The 12,500-nt window shown below is 40.4% G+C and overlaps 2 protein-coding genes across 3 annotated transcripts in view; both read left to right on the top strand.

Moving 5' to 3' along the window:
- arih2 (ariadne homolog 2 (Drosophila)) overlaps window positions 1-5,584 on the top strand; it is an 18,533-nt gene extending 12,949 nt beyond the window's left edge. The window contains exons 10-15 of the mRNA XM_056385090.1: window positions 263-284; window positions 1,238-1,389; window positions 1,778-1,921; window positions 2,786-2,854; window positions 2,957-3,082; window positions 3,959-5,584. Coding sequence (XP_056241065.1) covers window positions 263-284; window positions 1,238-1,389; window positions 1,778-1,921; window positions 2,786-2,854; window positions 2,957-3,082; window positions 3,959-4,030 — 585 coding nt within the window. The 3' untranslated portion in view covers window positions 4,031-5,584. The remainder of the gene's footprint in view (window positions 1-262; window positions 285-1,237; window positions 1,390-1,777; window positions 1,922-2,785; window positions 2,855-2,956; window positions 3,083-3,958) is intronic.
- A 2,950-nt stretch (window positions 5,585-8,534) lies between these two features.
- The window catches only part of impdh2 (IMP (inosine 5'-monophosphate) dehydrogenase 2), a 14,847-nt gene continuing 10,881 nt past the window's right edge, over window positions 8,535-12,500 (top strand). The window contains exons 1-4 of one of the 2 annotated variants that reach the window (XM_056385616.1): window positions 8,535-9,036; window positions 11,523-11,571; window positions 12,225-12,326; window positions 12,415-12,489. In XM_056385616.1, coding sequence (XP_056241591.1) covers window positions 8,939-9,036; window positions 11,523-11,571; window positions 12,225-12,326; window positions 12,415-12,489 — 324 coding nt within the window. In that variant the 5' untranslated portion in view covers window positions 8,535-8,938. The remainder of the gene's footprint in view (window positions 9,037-11,522; window positions 11,572-12,224; window positions 12,327-12,414; window positions 12,490-12,500) is intronic. The other variant, XM_056385617.1, reaches the window with a different exon arrangement.

The following is a 12,500-nucleotide window of genomic DNA, read 5'->3' as shown; positions in this document are numbered from 1 at the left end:
AGAACACAGGAAACGCTAAAAATATATTCACACTGTGAGCTGAAGTCCTCCACTTTAATAGATTGACACAGTCAGTCCTGATGCGTGTTACCTGGTGTATTTCTATCAGCCTCTCAGCTTCACGTGTGACGTCTCAGTCGTGTTAAATCAAGCACTAAATAGTTTTTACATATAAAAACATTCAGTTGCTGATTTGCTCAGATTTGTTTTTCATGTTTCTGCTTCACTAATCGACTTCCTCCCGTGTCTTTGTTTGTTGCAGCAATGCTCCAAGTGTAAACACGGTGAGTAGTTTCTCATCTCCTGTCTGAGCCTGTGAAGCATGAACCTGCTGCTGTGTGAGGAGCTCGGCGTCCATCTAGTGGCATCACACATCACACAACAAACATCCACCAGTCACAATGACGAGACTGAACTGCAGAGAGGACCTGGTTACAAGGACAGTCAGCACGGTTCAGTTTAGTCAGTTACATCAGGAATGCATTAAAACTGCTTCGTCCAAACCACAATTATCAACCAGATTAGATCAAGTGCAGAATTCAGCGGAGCCTTTGAGACAGGAACACACAGCATGTGTGTCGCTGAGAATCAGTGTCTGTGTTCACGTCGGCTGCAGCTCTGTCTCTCTACAGAGTTTATAGGACTTTTCTTTTTTTTTTTTTTGACAGAAAACGTCACTAAAACGTCTCTGTCTCCACATGCAGCTGCTGAAATGGTTAAAAATAAATTCATATTTTTCACGTCTGAAAAAAGATTCAGATTCAGACTCGGCACAGAAACTCTAGTGGGAGGAGTCAGTTTATATGATGTTGCTGGTATGATGTCAATATGATCAGCAGGTCTTTTCTCTGTTTCTGCTGCGACACGCATCACAGTGAGAAACAGGCACCACATGATATTTTGACATTTTAAATGTTAAAAATGACAAATGACTAAAGGTGTTTGAGACGTTAAAGTGAGTAAATATATGGGAGAGTAACTACATATATATGGTATGTTTTTAAACCTTTTTTAACTGAAAAAATGGCTCTTGGACAGAAAATGTAGGTGTCACATCATCGACCTATATATATATATATATATTCCTTCATGGTCCACAGGTTAGAAACCACTGCTGTACTGTGTGCGCCAGGTTCTTACAGCTCGCTGCTTGTCAATGTGAAGGCTTGGAGGTTTGTGCATTGAGCCACAGCTTTACTGTACATGCTGTGTAATGTGTGTCGGTGTGTCCTGACAGACTTCTGCTGGATGTGTCTCGGTGACTGGAAGACTCACGGCAGTGAATACTACGAGTGCAGCCGCTACAAAGAAAACCCTGATATAGTCAACCAGAGCCAGCAGGCTCAGGCCAGAGAGGCCCTCAAGAAATACCTCTTCTACTTTGAGAGGGTGAGTTTGTTTTTGTTCCTGTATGTCCTCCGTTTAGATTTTATTCAAATAACATTTTAAAATGTATTAGGAGCATGAAAGCTCAGTGAAACTCCTTCCTGGATCAAAATAAAGAGTAAAAATCCTGCCTGGCTTTACTTTAGTTGATTTTTGGTTTTCTTTCTTTTGTGTGTGAAAACCTTCATCTGGTTTTAAAATCTGAACTCAAAACTGTTGTAACTTCATCATTTAACCTGGAGGGAGATTAACACGTATCAGATTTCCTGTCTAAAGGTTTTGAGGGACATTTGTGTGAGTGAAGTCGTTCTGAGGACGGAAGACGCTGCGCACTGTCTGAATCTCTCATCCTGAACATTTGAGAAATATTCTTCTTAATGTTTCTCTGCAGTGGGAGAATCACAACAAGTCTCTGCAGCTGGAGGCTCAGACGTACCAGAGGATCCAGGAGAAGATCCAGGAGAGAGTGATGAACAACCTGGGAACCTGGATCGACTGGCAGTACCTGCATAACGCTGCAAAGCTGCTGGCTAAGGTACGAAGCACTGAACGCCGGCTGCGCCTGATGCAGAGCTGCTTAGTGGTTGGTAAATGAGAAGTTTGTTTAAATCAGATTTTAAATCTTCGTCAGAGTAGAAAGGAGGAGCAGTAACAGGCTCATCGTTTATCAGCACTCCTTCAACAATATCATCCTTCTCTTTTCACTTTCTCTTTCCTGATTGGAGGATTTCACAGTGAACATATGTAATTTACCTGTGCAGTGTGTCATGACTTAGAATAAGACAGTCTTAATATTAACCATTTCATTAGGTAAACCAGCTCCAGCTGATTCAGAATCTGCTGCCAGAGTCCAGACCACAACACGTCCCAGCTGATCTGAAGTCTCTACGTTTCTTCCCTGTATTGATTTTAAAATTCTTTGACTTGTTTTCGAAGCTGTTGGCGTCCCGTACGGACAGACAGGTGTCACACGTTCACACTGTGTGACCCAGTCTGTGAACCGCTCTGCAGTGCAGGAAATCAAACCTGTGGCGAAGCAGCGTTTAGGTTTTATGCTCCGAGCCGATGGAACAAAAACGCTCCTTCAGCCTGGCTTTTAATGAACTAATTAACTCTTTCATTAATTAACTATTTTTTAGTTATTTGTCACTTTATTTTTCACTTATTGTTTATTAAGTTTTTATTATGTTATTAGAGCTTTTTAAATCAGTTTTATTTCATTCTCAACTTTCTCACTTGATTTGTCCTTTTTCTATTTGGCTCCTCAGTCTGAAGCTCCTTCCTGTACAAATAACGATTGATTGATTGATTGATAGACAGATTGATTTAGTCTCTTGTAGATCTGCAGTTTGAATGAACGTGATGGTGAATCATGAGTCTGGTTCTGTCTTGTTTCCAGTGTCGTTACACACTGCAGTACACATACCCCTACGCCTATTACATGGAGTCCGGCCCGCGCAAGAAACTGGTGAGACACGTGACCCGATAATGTTCGTTGTGTCTTTTATCATCTTTGTAGTTTTCCTCAGTGGAACAGGAAGTGATGTGTTTGTCCGTGTGTCCTCTGCAGTTTGAGTACCAGCAGGCCCAGCTGGAGGCGGAGATAGAGAACCTGTCGTGGAAGGTGGAGCGAGCCGACACCTACGAGAGAGGAGTGGTGGGAGGCGAGGGGGAGCTCAGCGCCAGTGACAGAGGGGTAAGAGAGGGTGACGGGATGGGAGGAGTTAATCATGACGGCAGAGGAACGTCACGCCGCAGGAGAGACGCAGGAGAGACGCTGTGTTGGTCAGAGGACAGATTAAGTAATGAGAGCACAGACAGTAAACACAGCTCATCCACCTGTCCCTGGTACCATGTGTTTGTGCTTGTGTTGTTTACATTCAGCTCTATATAAAGTAATCTTTCATTTTACAAGAAACCTGCTCAAACACACATTCAGACATTCTCTCTGTTCTTCTGCTGGTTTAAAGGTCGAGGGGATGAAATCTCTGTCTAGAATAGTACAAACATAAATCATAGCTTCATTAGTGTTGACTTATTTTCATTAACGGTTTTATTATGTATTTTCTCTTTCTGACCAACAGGCCAGAATCTGAAAAAGTCACATTCATTTTATGTAATTTATTTCTATTAAAAAGAAAAGAGAGAAGTTTCAGAGGCTCACAAATAATGTCATTTTATTTGGACTAAAAGAATCCAGCTCAAGCTTAAAGAAAAGTCTTTAAGGTTTATTTCTGTCAGAACTTGATGTTCTCTCTTTTCTTGTCTGTGACGCTCATCGTCAAACTCACTGCTTCCTACTGGGGACGGAAATAAGTCACAAACACTTAGTCTGCGTTTGAGAGAAGGTTTAATATTTTCCTGAACAGTTCAGTTACTGCAGCAGAGAAACGTTTATTGGTGTGGGACAGTTTTCTGCATTGAGACGCTTCGTGTATTAATTGCTGCTGTAGTGAATATTTCCAGCAGCAGGAAGGTGAACGTGAGTTTGAGTCAAAATAAAGGACAGTTTGGGAAAAACATCCTGTCGGTTACTAAACATTATAATGACTGATGATGTTTGTTTTTGCAGGATCTGGAGAATCAGATGCACATCGCTGAGCAGAGGCGACGCACACTGCTGAAGGATTTCCACGACACCTGAAGCTCCATCGCGACTGCAAAGCACCAGCATCTCCCTCCTCACTTCCTTCTTTGCTTCCTCGCCTCCTCCTCCCTTTGCCTCCTCATCCCCCGGTGCAGTCGTACTGACCCTCCCCCCTCCTCCCCCCTTCGCTTCTCTACACTCGCTCATTTTGCTTGTTTCTTTCTGTCTCTCCCTCCTCCCGCTCCCACAATGCTGCAGGGTCAGAGAATGAAACGATTGTATCTCCCCTTCCTCCTCCTCCTCATCCTCATTTACATGTTTTGGCTTCAGAGCGTCACGTTCACCGCGGTCACTCTTGTTGCAGATTTCAGATCTGATCATAAAGGTCAAAGTTTGAGGTTTTGTTGTGAAAACAGTTTTCTTTTGTTTCACATTAGAAAAAAGACATTAAAGCAAGATGTTTCCTGTTGAAAGAGTGAGAGCTGTTCTGTTATGAAGAGGATGAGGAAGATGTTTTTCTTTCTTTGAAGACACGGTGCTGATTGTGGATCTGGATTTGGTGGTTTTAAATAGACCATGATGACTAGCTAACCCTCTAAACCTGTAGCACTTACTCCATTTTGTCTGAACACATCAGAGCTAATAAATGAAGCTAATGTGAGTTTCCTCTCTGAACGGGTTGATTTGAATAATTCTGGATCAAATGCGTCACTGCCGCTGCCCCGGCGCCGCTTTGAACAAACTTTATTACCCAGCAGCACAGGGGCAACGTGACAGGGCAATGAACAGACATGAAGATGGTGTGTTTGCTGTGAAAGAGACGGTGACTTCATGGTCCCACATACTCCTTAAATGACCTTTTTAAAAAAAATTAATAAATAGAATTAAAAAAAAATAGATAAACAAAAATGAAAAAATAATAAAATACAGTATTTTCCTATGTATGATGCATGTTCGTATTCGCAAGATATTATAGAATAAGATGAATGTGACTTTTTTTTAGATTTTGTCACCAGTGTTTCATGATAAACACGCCCCCCCCCCCCCCCCCCCCTCGGGGGGTGTCAGTGTCAAACCAACGCCGCTGACAGAAAAAGGCTGGTCGTTATGAACTAAGTAAAACTACTGAAGTCCTCGGTTCTGGCTTCGTTCTCTCACTGGTGCTGGATCGTGTTCAGCTGATGAGTCTGACCTTCAACACCTCCTCCTCCGCCGCCATTCGCTCACACTACAGCTCCACCCACTGACACTGACATCAGCACGCACACGTGCACACGTCCACACGTGCACACGCTCACACTCAGACACTCCGCTGCAGGAGATAAAGATGTCACCTGTTAATTTCCCATCTTCCTTCCCTCCCTCCATCTCGTGCTCTCTCCTCTTTCTTTACATCCATCCCCTCACTTTGTTTTTGCTCTTTGTTTTCTCTTTTCTTGCCGCTCACATTGTTCTTCACACTTTTCTTCTGGAACATTGCTGTTGATAGATAGATCGTTTAAAAAAATGAAAAAAAATGGGAAAAAAATACAAAAAAAAAAATTGCTGTAATTTTCAACGGTTGTACATTAATACAGAAATAGAGTTACTGAGAGAGTTTTTAAAACCGGACCCTGTGCCTTGTGTGTTCATTACACACACACACACACACACACACACACACACACACTCACACACACACACACACTCTAAAGGAAACAATAAATGACCAAGTGATAATAAGACGATAATAACAGGAACTGAGGAAACACTGGAGAGCAAATAACAATAAAATACTAAAACAGAGGAGATGTGTTAAAGAGAGTAAAACCAGAAAGAAAAGTAGGGTATTAAAATGAAAACAATCCAGAAAATAATAAAAGGACATTCCAGTAAAACAGCTGGACGTATAAATAAATAAAATCAATTAATAGCTAGACGGAAAAGGAAGGAAAAAAGGAGAAATTATATATTTTCATATGAAACAGGGTGATTATCTTAAGTGTTTTGTTCTTCATATTCCAGGAGGAAATGTGATGATTTAATTATCCTTGTAGGGAAATATTAATTACTACCTTAACAGGAGGCTCATGTGACACTTAAAGGTTTCAGCTCCTAAACAATGAACCAGCTGGAGATAAATTCAGCTGAAATGTTTAAATACACCCATGTTTTATAGACAGCCGCAGACTCATGGGTCATACTGAACTTTATTAACTGATTTAATGTTTAATCATCATATTAATGTTGGTAGAGGAATGACAGGGATACATGCTACATTTTTAATATATAATCCATATTGTTCTATATTTTAAATCTGACATAAATATTCGATGTGCCACTCGTTGATCCCATACACATGCAATATATGTACATATGAAGTGAAAACATACATCTGTAAAAATTACAAATGGAACCTGTTAGAAATTGGAACAATTTCATATATTGACAAACAGTTTATATCTCATACAAATATATGTATGTTTACATCGTAGACATATGTTAGATAAATATATTTCCATCCGAAAGCCTGTTAATATACATTATTATTTTAATATATACTATTTTATATATTTTCTTTATATTATTATTTACATTATTTAAATAGACTTGCAAATATAAATGAAATATATATAATTAACAAATATAGTTTCAACATGTTACACCATATAAACATTTTTAATCATTGTAATTTTGCAGTGGGTATTTCATGTTATAAACCTATATATCCAGAGGATGTATATATGTGATAATAATATAAGCAACATCACTGATGATATAGAGATATGTATGTCCCGTATTACATTTCTTTATGGGATTACACGAGTTCAGGTCCATAGTTGAATCTGCTGTAAATGTGAACGATAGAAGACAGAAGTGTGTGAACACTGTTGGTGTTTCCTTCGCTCCATCTCAATGATAGTTGGTGAATATAATTTTAATATATTTTTTAAAAACATGTTGAGTCATCTTGATGTTTGTCAGCTCAGTCACCTCTGACATTATCAGGCCGCCCCCCCCCCCCACTCGGCCTGCTGCAGCCTAATATAGTGAAGTGTAGTGGAGTGCCAGGAGAGTTCATAACAGCTCTGCTTGGCCTTATGTGTGTGTGACCCACTTTCTCCTTCACACAGTGACATGGAGCTGGGGGGGGGGGGGGTTTATTCCAGAGCAGGGAAGCCATGTGATCCTCACTTTAACAGTGGCTTCAAAAAAAAAAAAAAAAAATTTTTACAGTGACTGTAAAACACGATGAGACATTTTACTTTTCTGGCCTCTGTGAAATTCACCTTCCTCTTTCAAACCCCCCGACACTCAGCGAGATGTATCTTAGTGCACATGTAATTTATTTTTAGCTGCAAACAAATCAAAGGAGGTCATGCTGACGTCACATGATCCATGACACGGCAGTTTGTTCCTAAATCCAAATATATTTACAGAGACTTATTTAAAGAGCTTCTTTCTACATAACAAAATGCGTATAAAAATAACAGGCCAGCACTTTGTGCTAACAATCGTAAATCAACAAAGTATAAAACACTGAACAACAAATCTATAAAAACGACCTTTAATGAGAACAGATCTGGAGTTGAATAAGATTTGTTATTGGACACCTGTTGACTCCGACTGTACAAGGCAGTTTAATTATTTCCCCAAGCACCAAGAAACGATCAGTTGATTAATCCATTAGTCAATTGATAGAAGATTAATAGACAATTATGCTGATAACTGATAAATGATTTACGTCATTTTTTTAAGCAAAAAAGCCAAAACCTGACTGAATCCAGCTTCTCTAGTTTTCTTTGACAATAAACATCTTTGGGTTTTTTCACCATTGGTCAGTCAAAACTAGATATTTAAATATATTAACATGGGCTCAAGGAATAATGATGAACATTATTTACTTTTTCTGACGTTTTATACACCGTCAATCAATCGGTTATTAAAGAAAATAATTGATAATGAGAGTATTAGTTGGTTGCAGGTTCTCCAATGATAATATTAATAATACCTGAGTGTCAATTACTTGAGGCAAAAACAGGAAGCAATTATCAAACTCAACTTTACAATGAATTAACTCAATATAAATATAAATATAAATATAAAGACTATATTTTGACACAAGGTCCCTTTACAAGACCAGGGCCATGAGATGGAGGGTGGACGGCTGGTCATAGATGATGTTGTACTGCAGAGGAACTAATCCCACATGACATGCAGTAAAGCGGGAGTCTCTGGGCAACAACACCTGTATAAATTCACATGTCATAAACATTCATACGCCAACTGAACTACCATGAGTGAACTGTACTGCTTTATACAGAGAGGTGTTTCTGTCATGTAGCTGCCCTCACTGATACAGGTGAGGGGGACAGAAGAAACCTGTACCTGTTAGTACAAACTGCTTCCTCCAAAATGATTTTCTCTCTAATAGAAACCTGATCAACTGACAGCTGAGTGTCTGTATAAGTATAAGTACATATATAAAATTTGAATCATTATTAATAAAAATGTAACATAATAATAATAACAACATAAAATGAGGGGGCGGGTCGGCCGGATGTGACGTCGGTGTCGGAAATGCTGTCAGACACGGGAATAACGCACGTGTCGGAGGGAGCTGCAGAGAGAACATGAGCACCGAGCTCGTGCTGACCGAGAACACTTAAACGCGCGCACAGACTCTTCGTGCTCAGCTTGTAGCCGGTAACTCGGTCACACGGTCAGGAGGATCTCTGCAGCTCAGCGCGGGAAACAGCACGACGTTTGAAGAGGAGCAACGTTCACGGCGGAGGAAGAAAGTTCTCGGTGTCTGTCCCGGGGCCTGTGTGTGTGTGTGTGTGTGTGTGTGTGTGTGTGTGTGTGTGTGTGTCTGATTGTGTGTGTGTGTGTGTCTGATTGTGTGTGTGTGTGTGTTCGCGGCTCGTTAAGTTGGTTTATAGTTAGTTAACACTAACCAGAGGACTGCGGCGGGTTCTGGACGTCATGGCGGACTACCTGATCAGCGGGCAGACCGGTTACGTCCCCGACGACGGGCTGACGGGACAGCAGCTGTTCAACGGAGGAGACGGACTCACATACAAGTAAACCGTCACCGTCTTCCCCGGGCTACCCGCGCGAACCGGCCCCGATACCGCGAACACACCTGAACATGTGTCGGTGTTAGCTTAGCATGCTAACAGTAGTAGTGTTTTTGTATATGGAGTTACCGTTAAGTGACGTTAGTCTTACTTAAGCAGCAAACCGAGTTGTGGAGAGCTGAGGAGCACCACGTCACTATTACGTCACACAACCAGATGAGTGAATGATGACAGACTTCATCTATTAGAACAGACGGTTTAATTACTGATCAATCGATCCGATATTTGTTCGAAGAAACATTGAACCACTACCTTTTTAAAGGGACAGTCCTTAGCATGGCTGTCAGGCTCCAAAAACACATTGTCCTACATTTCCCATAATGCACCCTGCATAATCAGTTATTTGTTCAAACTTTATAAAGCTGTCTCCAGAGCGATGAAAGACAATACACCTGTTGTCACAGACTGAGCAGCTTTCCTTACAACACACTGAACTTTATCTTTAGTGGCGGTCAGTCCCTTTAACTGTCCAGTCATCTCACATTTACTTTACAAGGTACAAGAGCTCAAAGTGGTGTCTTAAATTATTTTAGAAATGTTTATCATCAGCCCAAAGTATGACATTTATAACAAGAAACTAGAGCTGCACAATTCATCGAAACATAATTGAATTCACAATAAAACCAAGTGCAAATATCCAGATCACAGGAGCTGCAGTTTTGTTGATGAAGGTAAAACAGACACCGACCTACAGATCATATTCCTCACACGTAAAGGAACAAAAATCACATCATCATTTTAAGATTTTTATCAGTGACAATGTGAAAATGATCATTCACACTGAAATCACAATATCTGCCAAAATAATTGCAATTTATTTTATTTTTTTGCATATCTTGCTTCCCTACAAGAAACTGAAGAAAGCTGTGTGTGCTCTGATATACCTGCTGTTAAAATAAGAAAACAGTTTCATTGTTAATCCACTGTTTGAGTTATGAAGGCAAAGTATGAAAAACTAGTGTCTCTGTGTTTACATCACTAACTGTTGTTGGCAGCAGAACCAACGCATTGAACCGTCAGTGAAGTTTTATGACTGATTTGAACTTTATCCACTGAGAGTCAGTTTTTTTCACCTTATAAATTAAACATTTTCCGTCATAAATGATTAAACGGATTAGAGAGAATGAAAACAGTGGTGTAACTTTCTATTGCAGCCTCCTGGAAACGAGACCGGGACAAATTCCTTGTGTGCACACACCGGTCCCAAATATAGTTCCTGGTTCACACAGGCCCGTGTGGTTGTGCTGCGCTGCGTGGAGCCCGGCTATATTTAGATCATGTGTGTGGTAGTCCTGTAAAACAAAGCCCCATATTAGAGCAGCGTTCTTAATCAATGCTGGAATCTTCATAAAATTGCTATTCAAAAAAAGTATTGAAAGTATTCAGGGACATGGAATAGAGGGAAGTGGGTAACTCTGCGTGTTCGGATGTAGCCACCAATGATTGGTGCTGTAACAGTTTGTCCATTGATTAGTCAATTAAGTTGATGAAATTGAAATAATAGATCAATCAGTTTGTTATATATTTGCTACCACATCTCAAGTGTGAATATTTGCTGCTTTTAGTTCCACGTGGTTTTAAATTGAATATTTTTGGGTTAATTGTTGACGTCACTGGAGACTATAATCAATATTTTTCACTATTTTCAAGTATTTTATTTTGGTGATTGATGGAAAACTCAAGGAAATGAGCCATGAGTCGTTTTATGGCAGTGATGTGATATAAAGCAACATTTATTTAATCTGTCTTAACTTTGCATAGTTACTGTAACCACCACCCACTGATCCCATGATTTAATTGATTAGTCTGAATGTGTTTTTCAGCATGTTAAAGTGTAGTAGTTATAGTTACATGACTGACAGTGCCTCAGGTCACATGTTGGAGCACGCCATCTTACCTCCTGTCTCTGTCACATGAGCCTGGCTGCGACTCGTGGATCGTCAGGCCTTAAAAAATGTCTCTGCTGAAAGATTTTACACATGCACTTGTTCTGTAACGTGACGCCCTGTGAGGATTCCCGAGAAAGGAATTCATGCTTCAGTCACATTTTCTTCCTTGAATGCCATTTTGGTTTTCTATTTCTGAACTGGGAAATCTTCAGCTGGCAAATCTTCACTTGAGCATGATCACTATTTCCAGACACACGAGCTACCTGCTAAACCTGTTTTAAGTGCATGTTTCCTCTTTACATATAAACTGTAACTGTGATATGAAGCAGGGTCAAACAGGAAGTTTTAGTTCTCTCTGGCTCTGATTGGCTGAGGCAGGTTCACAGCTGGATGGACAGGTCTTTTTTTTTTTAAATCACATATTTATTTGGTAAACGTAGTGCATACATAAATGATATTTGGAGATGCAATGGACAGGTCTTGTACAGATTTCATTTTTGCTGCTGTAACTTCTTCTCCTCTTTCTTGTTTCTCCTTTAGCGACTTTCTGATTCTCCCCGGTTACATCGACTTCACATCAGACCAAGTGGTGAGTTGGACAAACATTTATTTAGCAACACACACAAAATGTGATTAATGCGTCTAATGTGAGTTTGGGATGATGTGCAGGACGACAGCACAGCGCTGAGATGATCCCGTCTGTCTCTGTATTTCCATGAGTCTGAGCAGTGAGTTACAGCTTCTCTGACTCAGACTTGAACCTGGTGTTTTCACTTTAAAGCGAGACAATTACATTTTTGCTAAAAGCTGCAACTGTAATATTTATGGGATAATTCTGAAATATCGTGTAGTTGCTGTGGTGAGGTTTTTTTTCTTTGTGAGGTTTCATGTCAGTGTCGTCCTGAAGTTAAAGTTTGGTTGATCATTTCCATAATATACACTGTATACAGTTGGTAATATTGAACTCGTACATGGCTGGTCAGAGATCACAGGTGTACACCTGTGCTCTACCTGCAGTGACATGTTGAAGTGTGACAGATGAACAATAAACTAATAAGATAAGATGAATCTTTATTGATCCCCGTAGAGGAAATTCAAATTACACAGCAGCACAAAAGAAAAACAGCACAAGGGGAAACAAGTAGAAACAAAATAAGAATAGAAACAGAATCTAGAATAAATAAGATAAATTAGAAACACTATATACAATAACACACAACTTATAACGTGTCTCTGATCCAGGACCTGACGTCAGCACTCACCAAACAGATCACCATGAAGACGCCCTTCGTCTCCTCCCCCATGGACACGGTCTCAGAGGCCAACATGGCCATCGCCATGGCAGTAAGTGTGACACACAGACACACGCGATGACACGCATGGCGTCACGTTTGTGTCCCATGACTCACCCCGAGGTGTCGTCTCCCCACAGCTGACGGGCGGCATCGGCTTCATTCACCACAACTGCACTCCAGAGTTCCAGGCCAACGAAGTCCGCAAAGTCAAGGTGATGATGGT

Source organism: Seriola aureovittata, chromosome 9 (assembly GCF_021018895.1).
Source record: "Seriola aureovittata isolate HTS-2021-v1 ecotype China chromosome 9, ASM2101889v1, whole genome shotgun sequence".
Lineage (NCBI taxonomy): Eukaryota > Metazoa > Chordata > Actinopteri > Carangiformes > Carangidae > Seriola > Seriola aureovittata.
The sequence above is the reverse complement of the archived record's forward strand: the minus strand, read 5'-3'. Positions and strand labels throughout refer to the sequence as shown.